The 16,219-nt window shown below is 44.7% G+C and overlaps 1 protein-coding gene across 4 annotated transcripts in view; it reads left to right on the top strand.

Annotated features, from left to right (window-relative positions):
• The window catches only part of CSMD2 (CUB and Sushi multiple domains 2), a 326,291-nt gene that overhangs the window by 152,018 nt on the left and 158,054 nt on the right, over positions 1-16,219 (top strand). For 2 of the 4 annotated variants that reach the window (XM_026104637.2, XM_064525207.1), the window contains 4 exons: positions 1,810-1,887; positions 9,035-9,122; positions 10,318-10,442; positions 13,269-13,390. In XM_026104637.2, the coding sequence (XP_025960422.2) occupies positions 1,810-1,887; positions 9,035-9,122; positions 10,318-10,442; positions 13,269-13,390 (413 nt within the window). Of the gene's footprint in view, positions 1-1,804; positions 1,888-9,034; positions 9,123-10,317; positions 10,443-13,268; positions 13,391-16,219 lie in introns of those variants that run through there. The other 2 variants (XM_064525208.1, XM_064525206.1) reach the window with 2 other exon arrangements.

Genomic DNA, 16,219 nt, shown 5'->3' with positions numbered 1-16,219 from the left:
GGAGGGAGTGTTGGCCGGGACAGTGCAGTTATCCCTTCGCTCGCTCGGGCGGTGCCAGAGCATCGTCGGTGGGACCTTGCTGCCTTCAATACACCGGTAAAACCCCATGGAGCGCCTGTAAGGGGGTGCGTTTGCAGGTGGATTACACTTCAAGAGAAATAGGTGTCTCTTGTATGCCACTTTGAGGCAAATCTTATCAATTGTTTTTCCTCTTAAAAAAAGCACAACAAATTAAAGATACTAATGCTGGTAAGAAAGCCATGAACAGCGTAAGTTCTTATTCATGAATATTTTTAAACTAATGTGGACCTCAGTTTGAAGTTATAACTGCGTTACTTAAAGCAGAAAGCAGCAGCCACATGATGAACAAAAAGCTGCAATCCAGCATCTAGCGCAGAAAAATGCTACCTTAGGTAAGCTTCAAGGCACAGCGCTTGACATCTCCCTGTCTGATGCTCTTGCAAACAGATGTTATTAACAGATTTTTTTTAAACCAAAGAAGCATGATTTAAAAAACTTGTTAGTTATATTAGTAATTTTTCTTGACAACATTGTCTCAGAAATGTGCTAATTTAGAGATGAAAGTAAGACAAGATAAAGAACAAGAAGAGAACATTTTGAAGTGGAAGATGGGCTGCTTTCCTCCGTAGATAAGAACTGACTCATCAGAGAAGGCATCCTATAAAGTGATTTTGTACATCAGGCTTTCAGAAGTTATTCTTTAACCACATTAACTTCAGATATTGCCAGTAAAACTTCTGCTGTGTGTTAGTCAAAAATACTTGGCTTCATGCTGCAGGAAAGCGTTGGGAGCCTCTACCGGTGTCCAGGTGGTTCTGACGGTGCAGGGTTTTGCAAAACCCTCTTGTGTGGAGAGAGCCATAGCAGCGGCCAAATCCGGATAAAAATAAGGACTTAGCCTGTGAGTCTTTGCATAGAGTAGAAGCGTGGGACTCTTGGGGATGGAGGGATAGACATCTGGGCGCTACCCTCACACGTCTTCTAATCTGCTAGCTGAGGTTTAGAGGGGGAGGTGACTGGTTGCAGCAGGACCTCTGGTAGAGTCTTCATGCAGACTTTATAATTGATCTGCCGGTGGCTATTAAGAGTGAGTTTGTAAATCTGTACTATTCTTTGTCAGTACTATGGCTCTTTTGCTTTGAAATTTTACTGCTTTTTATGAGCGTACTAGTTATTTAGACCATGTGCACAGTTTTGAGGTTGTGGAGTGTTCATATGAGTGCTGTATTCCCAAAGAAGCAGAGAAGGGCTTTAGTGCATGATGCCTCTGTGAAATAACTGCAGCAGCAAAACTGGGTGAAACTTAACTCCGCATTTGACTCTTGGGATCCCAAAACTCTCTAGAACTTCTCTTGGCCATTTCCTGTTTTAGCATGCTAAGCAAAACAGCATGGGTTATGGGGGAGGTTGGTATTCCCAATTTTTATATTCAGTTTGGGTCATTTCAGCTTAGATCCCCAAAGACTTGAGTCCAGATCTCGATAGAGGTAAACGAAGGGGGGGCCCTAATGGCTTTGAGGGGTCAGGACAGAGTCGTGCTGTGCCGGAGCTGAGCCCGGCCTGCAAGGCTGGTGCTGGTTAACCAAGGTGCGTCCTGTTCGGGGAGGGCCGAGTCCGTTAGCTCACGAGTAGCAGAGTATTCACCAAACTCCAGGTTTATCTAGGCTGTCGGGGAAAGATGCAGGATGTCTTGAAGTGTGGGTGGTGTACAATTGGTGCTTTGTTTTCTTTTTAAATAATCCCTAATACTTAATCTTGTCTTTTGCTTTGTTTTAAATCTCTCTCTAGTCAAAAAACAAGTTGAACTGAAGTCCAGAGGGGTGAAGCTAATGCCCAGCAAGGACAATAACCAGAAGACATCAGTATGTAAGTTCCCTGCTCCTCCTTACGCTCTAATGGTCTCCTTGCACATTTCATTTGACTTCAGTAATCTCTGAAACTTTGTCACTCTTGAAAGTTTTAATGCTTTTCCCTCTCGTCCCTCTGCATTACTGCATCACTTCCTTCCAGTGCTCTATTCACAAGCATTTACTAACTCCTTGGAGGGGGAACGCAGGGGACTGATGTGTGCGCATTTAATATATACTGTATGCTTCCTGTTCAGTGACAGACCGGGGTTCGTTACTTCTGTCTTCTTTTAGTCTGGAAAGTGTCAAAATGTGAACAATTTTGAAAACTGAAATAGTATTTCTGTTGTAAAATTAGGAGTTGGGATAAGGTACTACAGAAAATCTAGGGAAGCAATAACAGGATCTCTCTTTTTACATTTTATTTAATTATTCGTCCTTGCAGAAAAATCATACCACTTTACTGTGCGAGACCTTATAACACCAACTTTAATGATCTCCCTGTTGAGTTACCTTCAGCATGTCTAGTGGTTGAGAGCTGTTAGAGGCGTGCTTAGAGTATCGCGTTGCCACTGGTATGTTTTCCACTTGCAGTAAGTGAATCCGTTAGGTCTGTTCATCTTTACATTTGGTTCTTTTCAGATCAGAAGACTTACAGGTTGTTTATGCACATGATTCTGGACAGATGCCTGGGCTCTTAGGAGGACTGTAAGATGAAGCAGGAGAGGTCTGGACTAACTCTGTGTTGTATTTTATAGACATCCAAATGGGAGGAGAATGTGGCACTTATTAAAATAGTTTTTAGAGAGGGTATAATCACTTTGTTGCATAGTCCATTAGACCCATTTCACTTGCCTGAATTTCAGGTGCAAAATTCAGTTAAGAAAAATGGATGAACTGAATTTAAAACATCACTCACTGTCATTCTGAAATGAAATCAGCTTGCTTCTAGGCTCACACAAGAGGGCTTACAGTCTCCAGTTATTCAGGAGAACGGCTCAACAAGGTAACTAAATATCAGGATGCAAATTGCCCCAAATCTCCAGAGCAGAAAATGGTGGGGCATGGTTAGAGAAAATTAATTCAATTTTCAGGAAAACCTGTGTCCAAGAGGTTCCTAGTCCTATGAAATATTCTTGACAAGAGGAATTTAGTTGACCTTTTAAGATATAATAAATATTTCAGTTCACTTAACTGAGAATGAGATTATGTTGGAACATACCAGTAGCTTTTGTTGTGCGGACCCCGGAGCTCCGGAAGACGGAGGATGCGTCTGGAACAGGAAATGTGCCGTCTTGGGTACGGGGGTGTGCGTGGGTCTTTACTGAGTGCAAATGTTAGCCTGTTTTGGAAAAACTAGTTTACTGTATATAAGCATTGTGGGTGCTGGGAAAATTTAGGATTTCCATGTGTCCTTCCCAGGAATGCTAGACTGCTGCTTTGTGGCAATTTCACCAGCTGCTACTGAACGTTGTCATTAGTAAACCAAAGGACCCAGAACAGCAAAATAAATAAATGGATGTATAGAAAAGCCCCTCGGGAAGCTGAATGCGTTGGCTGCTCCTGGCCAGGGGCTTCTGGTTTGCCTAGGTCAGAGCTGTGTCAGCAATAACCCTCAGGCAGCTCCCGGGAGAAGGGCTGGAGGCTGAGCGGGAGACGGCCACGGTGCTCTGCTGCTCAGTGCGGCCCGTTCTGCCCCAGTCCTGCTCCACGCAGAGGGCCAAAGCGTAGGAAGTTCCCGTGGCCTCTGCCCAGGCTCTCCTCGCCCAGCAGGGAGCAGACGCCAGTCTTCAGAGTTGTCAGTTCAGCAGCCTGTGTAGTGCTAATCTTGTTGTATTTGATAAGGCGAACCACAGAGCGTAGGAAGGCAGCTTAGCCGGAAAGCTATTAAGCTGTAATAATGTATAGGGCAATAGTGCTGAGGCCCAAATTCCTCTCCGTTTCCAGCATGGTTCCTGCCACAGCCCTTGTCTTCAGCCCCTTCCATGTGAACTGCTCTCTGCTGTGTTTGGACCGTAAACCCAGATTAACCTCTATCTTGCGCAGCCTTCTGCTGTCACACCTCTGTTACAGTAAATTTTCAACTTCAGAAATGCTGATTCCAGAGGTGTCTCCAGAAAATGGTTTATCTTCAGAAAATGAAGCCCAAAATGTTATCTTCTTTTTCCCTTGCTTTTTTGACTTGCATGGCTAGCTGTGCCCCCTCTTTCCTCCAGCTTTCGTGTGCTTGTGAATCTGCGTATGCATCAGAAATAACTATACAGGTGGGACAGGCTGATTAAAGATCCATGAAGTTTGCTAGTTGTTGGTCTTATGATTTCACATGGCTTAACATCAGAAATTTAGAAATTTCTGTGTCTCTTGATAAAAGCTAGTGCTTTACCATGCTTTATTTTCCAACACTTTACTGCTGTTAATGTTTTCAAGTAGAGTTTGCATCTGTCTTACAGTTCTCCCTTGAAGCATCTATGGCCAAATAAGGCAGCTTGCAGCTACCTGCTTTAATACCCTGCAGGTTTTTTGGAGGATTTTTATTTTGCTGAATTGAAGCTGTGGTTAACTACCAGATCCTACCTGGCCAGATTAAAACCTGGGTGTTTTGCATATCTAAGTGGAGGCAAAATGTATTCACGTCATAGCTGTTTGTATTATTTTAGAAAAATACATAAAAATATGGAATTTGGGGGGGGAAGGTGCTAATTGTGCTTGGATGCAGTCAAACGTTCATTTGAAATTTAAATTGAGTGCTTCTTACTGTTCACCTTCTCTAAAATTAATTGGGCATCTTGCTTTAATCATTTTTAGAGGGGGAAAAAATTCTGCTCTGGAGAATAAGCTATAAGAAATACAGTTTTAAAATTGAGATTGCATACAGGGGATTATTTTACTGATACTGAGAGACACTTTCTGCATTTGCAGTACTCCTGAGGCTGTGACAAAGTTAGAATATTGCCTGCAGCATGTAAATATGTATTTTCCATGTTCATACAGTGTGAAAAACAAAGTATTTTTCTTACAGAAGAAAGCATTAAAGTAGCTTTTCTGACCTGAAAAAGCACTGCTGAATATTATTGGAAAGGATCGTATGAAGTAGTGCAAGCTCTGTGTATCTTCAGATTTGTCTAAATCTACGTTAAAACGTACAAGTGCAAAATCGTTTTGGGGTGCTGACGCCCAAAGGTGTCAGCCAAGTGTCCGGAAGCTGCTAGATGTTCAGCGTTGCAGCAAACCTGCTTTCTGCATCAGATGCCGAAGTGTGGATGCGCGTGTCTGGTCTCTGCCGTGCCGCAATGGGAGTATCGGGCACCGGGGAGCCGGCCCGCTGTTTGCAGCAGTGGGCAACGCGGCCTCGAAAGGAGTGGGCTTTGGTTGAAGTAGGATGTGCTGTAGATGTGGTCTTCGCAAATGATGGTCTTTAAAATCTGACAGGCTGTAAATGTTTCTGTGCTCGCATCCTTCTCCTGAACTATTCTGAGATAGCGACAAGAAGTGAAATACAGGTCCAGAATCCCCTGAACACAGAATTCCAGGTGGCAGGAGCTGTCTCCAGCGTTAGGGTGTTGCAGCCCTGGTCTGAACCCTGTTCATGCTTGCAAAACTAGACGTGTGTGTCGGGTCTGGCACTGCGTCACGAAGGTCCTTCGAATGCACTTGGATGCCTAAACTTTGCCTGGCTGTTGAAGGGCCCTCCTGGATGAGAGAGGCAGGATGAGCATGTTACCAGTAAATCCACTGCTCTTATTTTAGGCCTGAATTCTGTAATCCGTTAACTTCATTAGATGTTTGCATGGAGTAACTGCAAGTCTTAGATCATGAAGAATAATTTAACCTCTTCAGAACAACTGATAACTGCTAAAATCCTTTTTTTTTTTCCCTCAGTAGAAGAGCTCACTTGTTTATTTTCATTGTACTTCTCATGCTGAGAAACTTTGGGTTTTTATAAAACCTTTTTAGATGCTGCTTTTATCTTGTAGCTCATATTTAACACTCCTAAATTCAATTAAAAAAAATCGTCCCTTGGGACTGTATCAGTGAAGTTCCTTTATTAACATGAGGAAATCCAGAGAACTAAAGAGGGTTCTTAGTTCTTTGAACAGATGGAGTAAATTACTTTGGCAAACAAAGCAATCATAACTGGCTGTTACTGAATACATCATAAGAAGAAAGTTGTTGGGGAAAAAAGGGGGGGAAAACCAGCTCCACAGTTTGGGAGAGAGAATCCTTGAGCCTATAATTTAAAAATTGGACAGTTCATCACACTTCAAAAGAGCTATTGTTTTGCTAGTAACCTTGAAGAATTCATTGAAATGCTAAGCTGAGGCATAGATCAGTCAAGCCTTCAGCAGGATGAGCACAGAACTGACAGCAGGTTCTCAGCATAACAAATATGGTTTATAACCTTTATGGTCATGTATGTGTGTTTATAACAAAAGCTGGAACGAAGGTTTCTGTAAGTGACCATCTAATCCATCCTTTCCTTTTCTTTTCCTCTTGTTACGTTCACAAAGTGAAATGTTCTGACAGATGTGATATGGAGATACCTTCCCTTCCCACTTGCTCTATTCTATCTGCTCTGCTCGCTGGTTTATCTGCTCCTGTTATACAAATATTAATAAAATGATAGCTAACAAGAGAGGAACTGGTTTTAGTCTTCAGGAATGTGATGAATAACTGGCCGCCCGCAGGCTTTGTCTGTCCCCCGTGGCCTCGCTGCCTCCCCCAGCTTTGAACTGGTGTGTTCTGGGTTCACTGACTATAGGTAGGGGCATAACGAACGGCTTCGACATCAGCTCAGGGATAAACTTTGGCATAAATGATGTTGTATAGCCTTTTGACCATGGGAGAAAGCGTGTGATGCAGAAGGGCAGTCTGGCAACGTGCTCTGCAGGAAGAGGACACCAGTGTTTCAGTGCAGACTGTCTGGAGAAGCCGCGTTGGTGCCTGTGTACGCTATAGGCACGTCTCCTGTTCAGTGTGGTTTTACTCTGCAGAAGGTGTGGAAATAAGAAATCTTAGCACTTTTGCTTGAATACCATATGGATCTGTGACTTACAACCCTAGTTTGTACGCGCTATTTTAAACCGTAAATTTTACTTTGTTTGGAGATGTCTCCTTGTATGTGGCAGAGTCGGCGCGTTTGCCTAGGTAGGCAGTGATTTAAGGGACCCCGAGGGAGACTGGGTCGCTTCTCTGCTTCGTTCAGCCAACCTTTCCCCAGAAGCAGCGTGTCGTTTCCAGCACTAGCAGAAGGGCTCCTGGAGGTTAGTGATTTCCTTTGCAGAAGGACTGTGCTCCATCTCTGCAGAGATGAGCGCCCCCCCCCCCCCCCCCCCCCCCCCCAGGATTTGGGGCAAATATTTGCTGCATTGAGAATTTTTGTGTATTTAAGCATGAAATATAGCAGGAAAGATGGGAGACCAGATCAAACCAGAAGAAACATGTTTCAGCAGAACAAACCCACCAGGTCGCCTTGCAGCTCTGATGGCTGGTGGGGGTACCCGTTTGCAGGGCAGGGTTTTGTCGTGGCAGCTGCAGCTTCAGGGCAGCATTGCTGATCCCTTTCCGATGCCTGTGCACGTTCAGAGTCATCAGCAGACGTGAGAGGTGGCAGCAAAGCTTTGTTGCTACAGAACGCAGCCGTCAAAGATAACGGTGCTGTTTTGTGCGGCTGTCTCTTGCTGGTGTATCTGTGTAAAGCTCAGTCATGTGCAGAAACAAAGTTATGAATATGCTGCATTATGCAAAATAAGGAAAATAGTCTCTGAGGAGACTGGTTCCCCCGAAAGCCGTACCTCCCTTCCCCTTCAGCCCTCGGACGTGCGGAGGACATGCATGCCGGTGCTCGTGTGGAAGCCCTGTGCTTGCAGGAGCAGCTTGATCCGTCCTTTTAGGAACAGAGGTCTATCATGGGGTTTGCAGCTGCAGTGCCCGACTCCACAGGGGGTGGTTACCCAGATGGCTGTAGAGGATGGTCTTGCCTTTTCATGCAGTCCTGCTGCACGGCCCATGTTCGTGTGGACGCTTCGTGTGCCTGTCTGCCCGTGCAGAGACTTGCACACGCATCTCCGCGTCCTTCACTGTGTGCAGTGCCGTGCGGAGCTGCGGCGTTCGAGCCATCGCCCGGCACGAGGAACGTGCTTTTCTCATCGCCCCGCCGTCCGTTTGGCAGGGAGCCTCGGGGCGCTTTGCTAACACAGCGTGTTCCGAAGCATAATGGAGATTTTTCCTTTAATTTAGCGATAGGCAGAGGTAGAGTGGAAACATGCTCGTTTACGATTCATGCTTCACTGCTTCAGCATCATCGCCAAGAAACGTTGCGTTTTCCTTGCATCCCTCCCTCTGTGATAGGAGAAAACTGAATCGCATCAACTTCGACAGCTCTGTGACAGACCCACCCCTTTGTCCCATGTTATTATGCACGTGGGGTTTTTGGTAGTTCCTGCAATACAAAATTTAAGTCAACACATTGCCAGGTCTCATTTCATCCTTGTCAGGAGCCTCCCAGGTTTTGTCCATGCCAAGTCAGTGCTCGTTTGCACCATCCGGCAGGTCGGAGAGGGGACGTGGCAGCGGAGAGAAGTAGAGGATCAAGTCCGAAGGCGTGCTTTGTGCTTGTGGGCAGCTACATTGAGGTTATTCCATGAAAGTTCTCATATTGAAACTAAATTACTTGCTTTAAAATGCTAGACTCGCATTTCCCTCTCCTTTCTCTCCTTCATGCGGGGCCTGGGTTTCTCCCTGGCGTCGCGGGCCTGCTCCTCGCTGGTGGTTTGCCTTCCCCGGCACCGCTCGGCCGGGCTCGAGGGGCACGAGGCCGTCACTGCTGCGTAGGTGGCCGTTCTCATCGCCGGCTGTGGAAATGGGCTGCTTAATTGGTGTAATTTTGCAGAATGAAAAAGCTCTTTTCAGAGGTACTTCTGTAGTAGAACGGAGGGAAAACTCTGTCCCTAGCTGGCACTTACTAGAAAATGCTTTGGTGTTTAAGCTGAGCTGAAATGATTCCAGTTAAATTTGTTTCCAAAGCTGTATTTTTCTAAACAAAATGGAACACGTTCAGGTTTTTGAGCTACCAATTGCCATTTTTCTCTCCTCATCCACCAAGACAGTTGATGAAAGAATGTTTCTTTTGCTATTCTGTCTCTGTATGTGCTGTTTTTGCTTTGTAGTAACTCAGGTTGGTGTGTCCCAGGGACATAATATGTGTCCAGACCCTGGGATTCCAGAGAGAGGCAAAAGAATAGGCACCGATTTTAGGTAAGCCCTCGCGTGTGTGTGTTTCTGCATGCAGCAAAGCGCTTGTCTCTAGCCGTTGTTGTGCTGCTCGGCGTCGCGTAGTCTGTTTCTGCAGAGAGCACCTGCCCACCTCTAAATATGCTCCCTAAATGTGTCCAAAAAGCTTGCTGAGATCGGTGGTGTAAAAGAGAAAGTGTGTATAAATGTGCACGTGTGTGTGCGTGCGTGTGAGACAGCATTACAGATGAGGATCTATAATGATCTCTTTGAGAATATTCCTTTTTCTTTGCGTAGGCCTTTAGCCAGGCTTGTGTGACCAGTGTTCACTATCCTTCCCCTCTCCAGTTAAGTGCAGGAAGACCTGTTTTAAACATCAAGTGAATCACTTCTCAGATTAGCTTAAATCCCAGCATGGCCCTGCCTCTAGTAAATTCGAGGCAACTTCCCAAAGCACTGGTATAGCTTCTTGTCAATAAGTATATGTGCTGCTGGATAATTGTTTTCTTATAAAGTTTAAAACAGTGCTGTTATCCCCTTGTATTTGCTAGCCTTCATTTAAAGTGCGCAGGAATGAATCAGCCTGCTGTTAGCAATGGTGGATCAATATTTAATCTTATTTTGCTGTCAGTGGCTGTTTTGTTCACTAAAAATGTCTTTCAATTTAACCTGCATCTATCAAATTCTCCTGAAATCTGGAAAACAGATTGGCGGGGCGGGTGTGGTGTAAGGGAATTCCCTGCAAAGTGCCTAAATACCCTTGGATAAATTCTCAGCTGATGTAAACCAGCATTGCGTTGCTCCAGTGAATAAGGCAGCATTGGCTTAAACCAGCAAAGGATCTGAATCCAAAGCAATAGAATAAAGAACAAGTGTTTCAATAGTAGATAAAGATTTTTTTTATAATGAATGCTGTGTGTCATCTCTTGGGGCCAGAGTCTGTGCTCCCACACCAAGTAAAACTCCCGCTGCAGTTACACTGAAAGAGTCAAATGTGTTCCCAGACTGTCACCACCTCAGGCAGCAGCACCCAGCACAAGCACGTGTGCGAGGCAAAAGATCGTCCCCCACTCATTTCTGATGTTGCCTGGGGGCCAGTGAGCGCGCTTTTGTTCACGTTTCGGAGAATCATTGGGATAGTTTAAAAGAAAAAGTGTGTCAAGCTTGTCTCTGCAGAAGCATCTCAATTGCTAACTTTGCTTTGTGTTCTGTCTGCTAGGTTAGGATCCAGCATCCAGTTCACCTGCAACGAGGGCTACGATTTACAAGGGTCCAAAAGCATCACCTGTAAGAGAGTGAGTGACATAATAGTTGCATGGAGTGACCACAGGCCGGTGTGCAGAGGTGAGAGGACGAAAAGATTTTACCAAGTTATTAGGACTAATGAGAAAACCCATCCCATTCCTGTATCTCCTATTCTGTCCTCAAGTTTGTCATCACTTAGCGACTGCCTGTTCCCTTTTCCTTTTGACTTACTGCATTGCTGCTCACAGTAGTGTTCACATGGATGCTTTCAGGTTGCTGAGTCCCAGCCTCCCCATGGACCCTCTGTCTCATACCTTTCCACCAACCTTACCTTACCTTATTTTCAGAGGTGGCTTCCTGCAGCCCCTTCATTCTTTAGCTTTTTTGGTTCAATCTTTCTTCCTGTTAGCTGGTCCAAGCGGTTTTCTAGAAGCCCTGTAATGGGTTTGAGGACTGTAGGAATAGCTAGTCTTTTAACATCTTCCATGGAGCATTTAGGCTGCCAGGACCCTAACAGCTGGCTGTGGCAGGAAAGATGTACAAGTCTGTTTTTTCACCCTTCCAAGCTCTTTCCTCTGTTATTGAGACTTCTTTTAATTAAGGAGTTGTCACATTACCGGCTCTGGTTGAGAGTTTTGGTTAACCCTTGCTTAGGAGTGCTTTTGGGAATTGCAGGGCTACCTAACCTGTGGAGCGGCTGTTGCCCTTAGTGATTCTGTAAGGGTGAAAGGCACCGGGTGAGGGTAAAATGTTGTTCAGTGAAAAGAGTGATGCTGACAGCTAGAGCTGCGCAGTCCTATGCAAAAGGCCCTTGGTTGAAGGCTTCTCTCCTCTGCTTCAGGAAGGCCTGTACTGGAGCAGGAGGGTTCAAACTCTGTCCTGCTGTTGCTCCTCACCTGTGGATGGGTCTGGTGTGTGCAGTCATAGCTGAGCAGACGATTATAGAAATGCAAGGAACTTGGCTGCAGAAACTGCATGTTTAACTAATGCCATTTCTTAGGAAATGATCCCAGTTAAATCAGTCTAATAGCTTAGATCTTAAGTAGCTGCTTGAAAGGACAGTTAAGTAGCTTGTGTGTCTGTTGTCTTTAGTAGCTGCTGAACAGTTACTAACTGGTGACCAAGCGTTGTACGCTTGTAGAGTGTGTTGGGTTATTGATTCCCCTTTGAACCTTGGCTAGGTCTTAACCTGCGTGTGGCTCGGCAGCCCTGGTGCAGCTCTTTTCCAAAGCCTGCGTCAGGCAAGGGGCCCGGCTGGAAGAGCAGCCCCTCGATGCTCTCAGCCTGTTGGGAAAATTCAGCTCTGTACTGCTGCCTGTTCAGCACGGTGCTGGGCAGGTTTGTACCCCTGGGAAAGGGAGTTTGGTTTTGCCAGCTTCATGTTCAAAAATCATTAGGATGTTTTTTCTTCTTTTCTCAAGATGGTTCTTGTTTTATGGTGAAGCATATGCAAATAATACGGGTTCAAATTCTCAGTCTTTGAATACAAGCTTGAGAAAGAACCCATTATTTGGTTCTCATACAATTATTTTATTCCAAAAATTCAGGTTTTAAGAAAAACGCTGTTCCTCTGTGTAATGGAACTAATAACACTATTTTCATTTGCTACGGAGCTTGCTGTAACTATAAGCTATTAGCTCTGCAGCCTGTGGATTATGCAACAGGGGAGCGAGGAGACAAGGTAGAAGCCTGGGATGAAAACCTGGAAAAGCTAAGATAGAGGGAGAATCTTATAAATGGAAGTTGCTGCTAATAGACTAGTAACATGAAATTACTTGGATTGTGGTTCCAAACTGGCATCATCCTCATTATCCTGTGGCCCAGCCATGAACTGTGTGTGAAAAAAGCTTTCTTTCAGCAGAAAACAAAAAACTGATGCCCATTCTGCCCTTAGCCATTTTGTTTTCCATTTATATGTGTATATATATATACACACACACAACTGACATGCATAATTGTGATATTTGTAATGCTGATAATGAGCAACTTGTAATATTTTTAATTAAATCCCTGTAAAGCTCTTAAAGTCATAAATTGGCATTTTTTCTATTCTTTTTTTCTTTAATATCTGCAGAGTTTTGCAAGGCTTTGGAATCCCATCTAATTCTTGAAACAAGCCTAGAATAAATTGAATCAGTGTAAGAGGATATTTGGCATAAATGTGACACTATAAAGGAAATTTATGGTGTCCTTTTGCAAGAGATAAGAAAGGATTTGCCTGCATTATTATATTCTATGAATCAACTTTTTTTTTCTTCCTACATATAACTTTGGGGGTTTTCTCTTTCCAAAAAGATTTTTTCTTTTTTTTTTTCTTTTTTTTTTTTTCAGTTCTACTTTTAGTAAGCTGTTTTTAAGATGCTCGGTAGAGCTGTCATCTTCGTTCTTTGAGATTACATTTGTATTAGACTGATTCAGTCCTCTCCTATTAAATACTTGCTGTGCGTTATTTTTTGGCCTGCATGAAGAAAGGAAATATGGCCTCCCTGGGACATAAAAAAAAAAAAAAAAAAAAAAAAAAAAAAAAAAAGAAGCAGTCTCTTAGCTGGAGCCTTCCATGTGGTTGCTGTGACCTTTCACGGTCCTGGACATACAAAAGTATTTCTGTGAGGGCTTTGGTAAAGCAAAAAATACTAAATCAGTCTGGAAGGTAGAGAATGGGCTGTTGGTCTGTTTGTGTGTCTGTGTGATAGCCCCTGGAAACACCCCCAGTCTGTTCAGCCCGGATAAATCCTTCGTCTCTGATGTTACAAGGAATGAAATGAATCTTTTGACGAGTGAAAAACATCACAGCAACAAATTTTGATTCCCCACCGCTTCATGCTACGTGCATCTCTACTTCTCCCTCATCCCTAAACAAAGAGCCAAATATACATCCCCAAGCTAATAGTGCTCACTCCGTCTATCTCGTTTTCTTTTTCACAGCCAGGATGTGTGATATGTACCTTCGTGGTCCCAGTGGTGTGATCACTTCTCCCAACTATCCCGTGCAATACGATAACAACGCATACTGCGTGTGGGTCATCACTGCGCTCAATCCGGCCAAGGTAGGTCTCGTGGTGCCACCGTGTCATTCCTTCATTGCCCTGGTGCAAGCGGTGGGGTAGCTATGCTGCTTCGTGTGACTTCCCTCTGACATGTAGTCGTTCAGGTTTCTGTTTCTGATGTGGCGCGTCTCCCCCCTCCCCTCCCTGCAGACTTCTCCCACATGTTTCTCAACTGTCTTTAAAGACCGCGACATGTCACATTCCCTCTCTGCTGAAAATTCATTTTGTTAAAGGATGTAATTAAAAGTGAATGTAATTATTTTTAATCGAAACCTCTTTGATATCTTGCATGAATGGTGGTGAAATGCCAAACAGCTTAGCAAAGCATTTCATTAAGCAAGCTCGCAGTCAGGGGGCAGGAAGGCTGTGCCAGGAATGCTGATTTTTCACTTCCTTTTGGCTGAGAGCTGGCCCCTAACCAACTGGGATTTCAGCCCCCAAAGAGCTGAGAGCAAGGGAGGAGGGAGGGAGGGAGGAATACCTCTCTCTACTGCTGTTTGCACAGTGCTGTGAGCTTACACCACCGAGTCCTTTCTGCGTTTACTGAAGCAGGGAGCAGGGGAGATTGGGGATTCTTCGTCCCCATCAGTCTGTATGTTCAGACGGGAAGGTTCAAATCCAGTATCACTGATCATGTAGAGAACAAGACTCAGCTGCCTTCACCCTCCTAAGATCAAGTCCTTCCCATTTTCTACTGGTGCAGGGAGAGCAAAGCTCAGGCCCTCTCATCTCTTACCCTGCAGAGTCAGCCTGTCCCTCTCCTCCAGGAGGGCTGAAGCAGGGCTGCCAAGGCACAGAGCTGAAGTTCACAGCCACGTCTGTTGTAGGAAGCCGCCGGTGCTCAGTGATGCTCCTGAACCTTGTGTCTTTCCTCTCTGGAAGGAAATAGCTGGGCAAGTTTTATATTTTAAAACCCTTGCCAAGAGTACTTACAGATCTGTATGGGAGCATAAGAACAAAAATGACTTTTTAGCTGAATTGCTCAAAATACCCTTTTTAAGGCACCATCTTCTGCTCTCAGAAGAAGACAGGTTTCTTTCTTTTTAGGATCTGGGTTCCTTGTAGTATAATCTGTTAGTTCATGAGCAAACCTTGCATTCCAAGGCACTGAGCTCATATGCTTATCCAGGCAATTATTTCTTGGTCCTTGCCTCTAGACAGACTTGCATTTTGGCGCTCTGCCTTCTGCTGCCGATCCAAAGAAGGCATTTCACAAACATGTTAGTGTCCCAGGGTCTCATCTCTCACTAGAAATTGTTCCAGTCTGTAGAAATACTGGCAACTGCTGGCACTTGAAGCATGTGCACTGCCGCTCGCTGGGCGCTATCTCCTGCTCTCGTGGCTGTCGCTTTGCTTCCCTCCAGAGCACTCGCCGTCACAGGGCAGCTGGGTCGGGGCTGGCTGAAGAGCCTCTTGAGTTCTGCTTCTTGCTGCCCATTGACCAGTTCAGGCCTTTAATAAGTGCAGATCACTGATGGGTCATCATTTTAATGAGTATTTCTGCAATCTGCTTCCAGGATGAGTTTGTATTTAAAGGGCTGTTGTCAGCTGGATGTTTTGTCTAGCAGATAGCTTGGTTTGGCTGCATAGGACAGTAATGACCCAAATTCCAGGAAACTGGAGTGTGGAATCAGGATATTTTTCAGTGCCGATGTATTAAGTGTTTTGCTGGTTCATCAGACCCAGGAGATTCTCCTTCGCTGGGGCAGTGTGTCAGTGGAGACTGGGCTTCGTGTAAGAGCGGCTGTTGCTGCTCCTGTCTCAGCTGTGTTTCTCCGCCCGTGGCCTGTGGACCCATGGGGGTATGCATGGGCTGGGCATGAACAGGCTGTTCACATCTCTTTGTGCATCTTTGTCTCTCAAAGATGAGCAGAATCCAGTATTAGTGAATAGAATCTTCCTCTGTGTCTGGAGTGAAGTTGTAACAAGCTGGGCATTGACATGCCTCAGGTTTTACATAGGCTAATACTTTTCTATTTGGGCTTTCCAGTACAGCCTGTGATGGCAATTAGATACCAAGAGGTGCTTTGGGGCTGTGTCCATTATTTTACTGAGCCTCTGTCATGTTGCTTCCCTGTTGAATATTCAGAGTCTAATCTTTAGACCTGTTCATTTGCTTTTCTGCCAGCCTCATGCCCAGCCCAGGTGGTGGCTTGCAAACCATTCTTGCTCCTCCTTCAGCAGTGCGACTGGACAAGCTTCCCCCTCCTTCAGCTTGCTGTGTTGTGTTTCAAAACTTTGTCTTTGGGAAATTCTGCTTACAGAAAATTTCTTCTCTTTCCCTGGCTAGGTTCTTCCCCAGCCTTTAAGCATGTGTAGTAATGAACTGTTGATTAGAAAACAGAATCAGCAAGTCCTGTTCCTCAGCTCTTGTAAATAATGAAGTGAACTGAAATCAGTGAAATCCATTAATTTCAATGCTTAACAACCTGCAGCAGAGATTCAATAGAAAAAGAAACTGTAACTTGTGCTGCACGGGCTGCAACATCATACATGGTAAACAGGTGAAGCACAGCTGAAACTGGATGGATAGACTGGTCAGAATCACCAGTTTGTATTAACTGTCTGTAAAGAGACCACCACTTTTTTTCCCCCCTTTGAAGTGACAAATAGTTAATTAGCAGCATAATTTACATAAAGAGTTTCTGGGAGAATTTGATTGTTGAATGCTTCATCCTAGAAGCGTAATTTACTGGTGGGGAAAAACTCTCCATCTCTGAAGCACGGAGGGTTGAGAGATGCCCTAATCGTTCTGAGAAGGCCCTGCCTGCTCGTTGCGCGCTCGCTGCTTCACCTGCTCATATTCATTTGCAATGTAGTTCAAAACAG

This window comes from Dromaius novaehollandiae, chromosome 23 (assembly GCF_036370855.1).
Source record: "Dromaius novaehollandiae isolate bDroNov1 chromosome 23, bDroNov1.hap1, whole genome shotgun sequence".
Classification (NCBI taxonomy): domain Eukaryota; kingdom Metazoa; phylum Chordata; class Aves; order Casuariiformes; family Dromaiidae; genus Dromaius; species Dromaius novaehollandiae.
The sequence above is the reverse complement of the archived record's forward strand: the minus strand, read 5'-3'. Positions and strand labels throughout refer to the sequence as shown.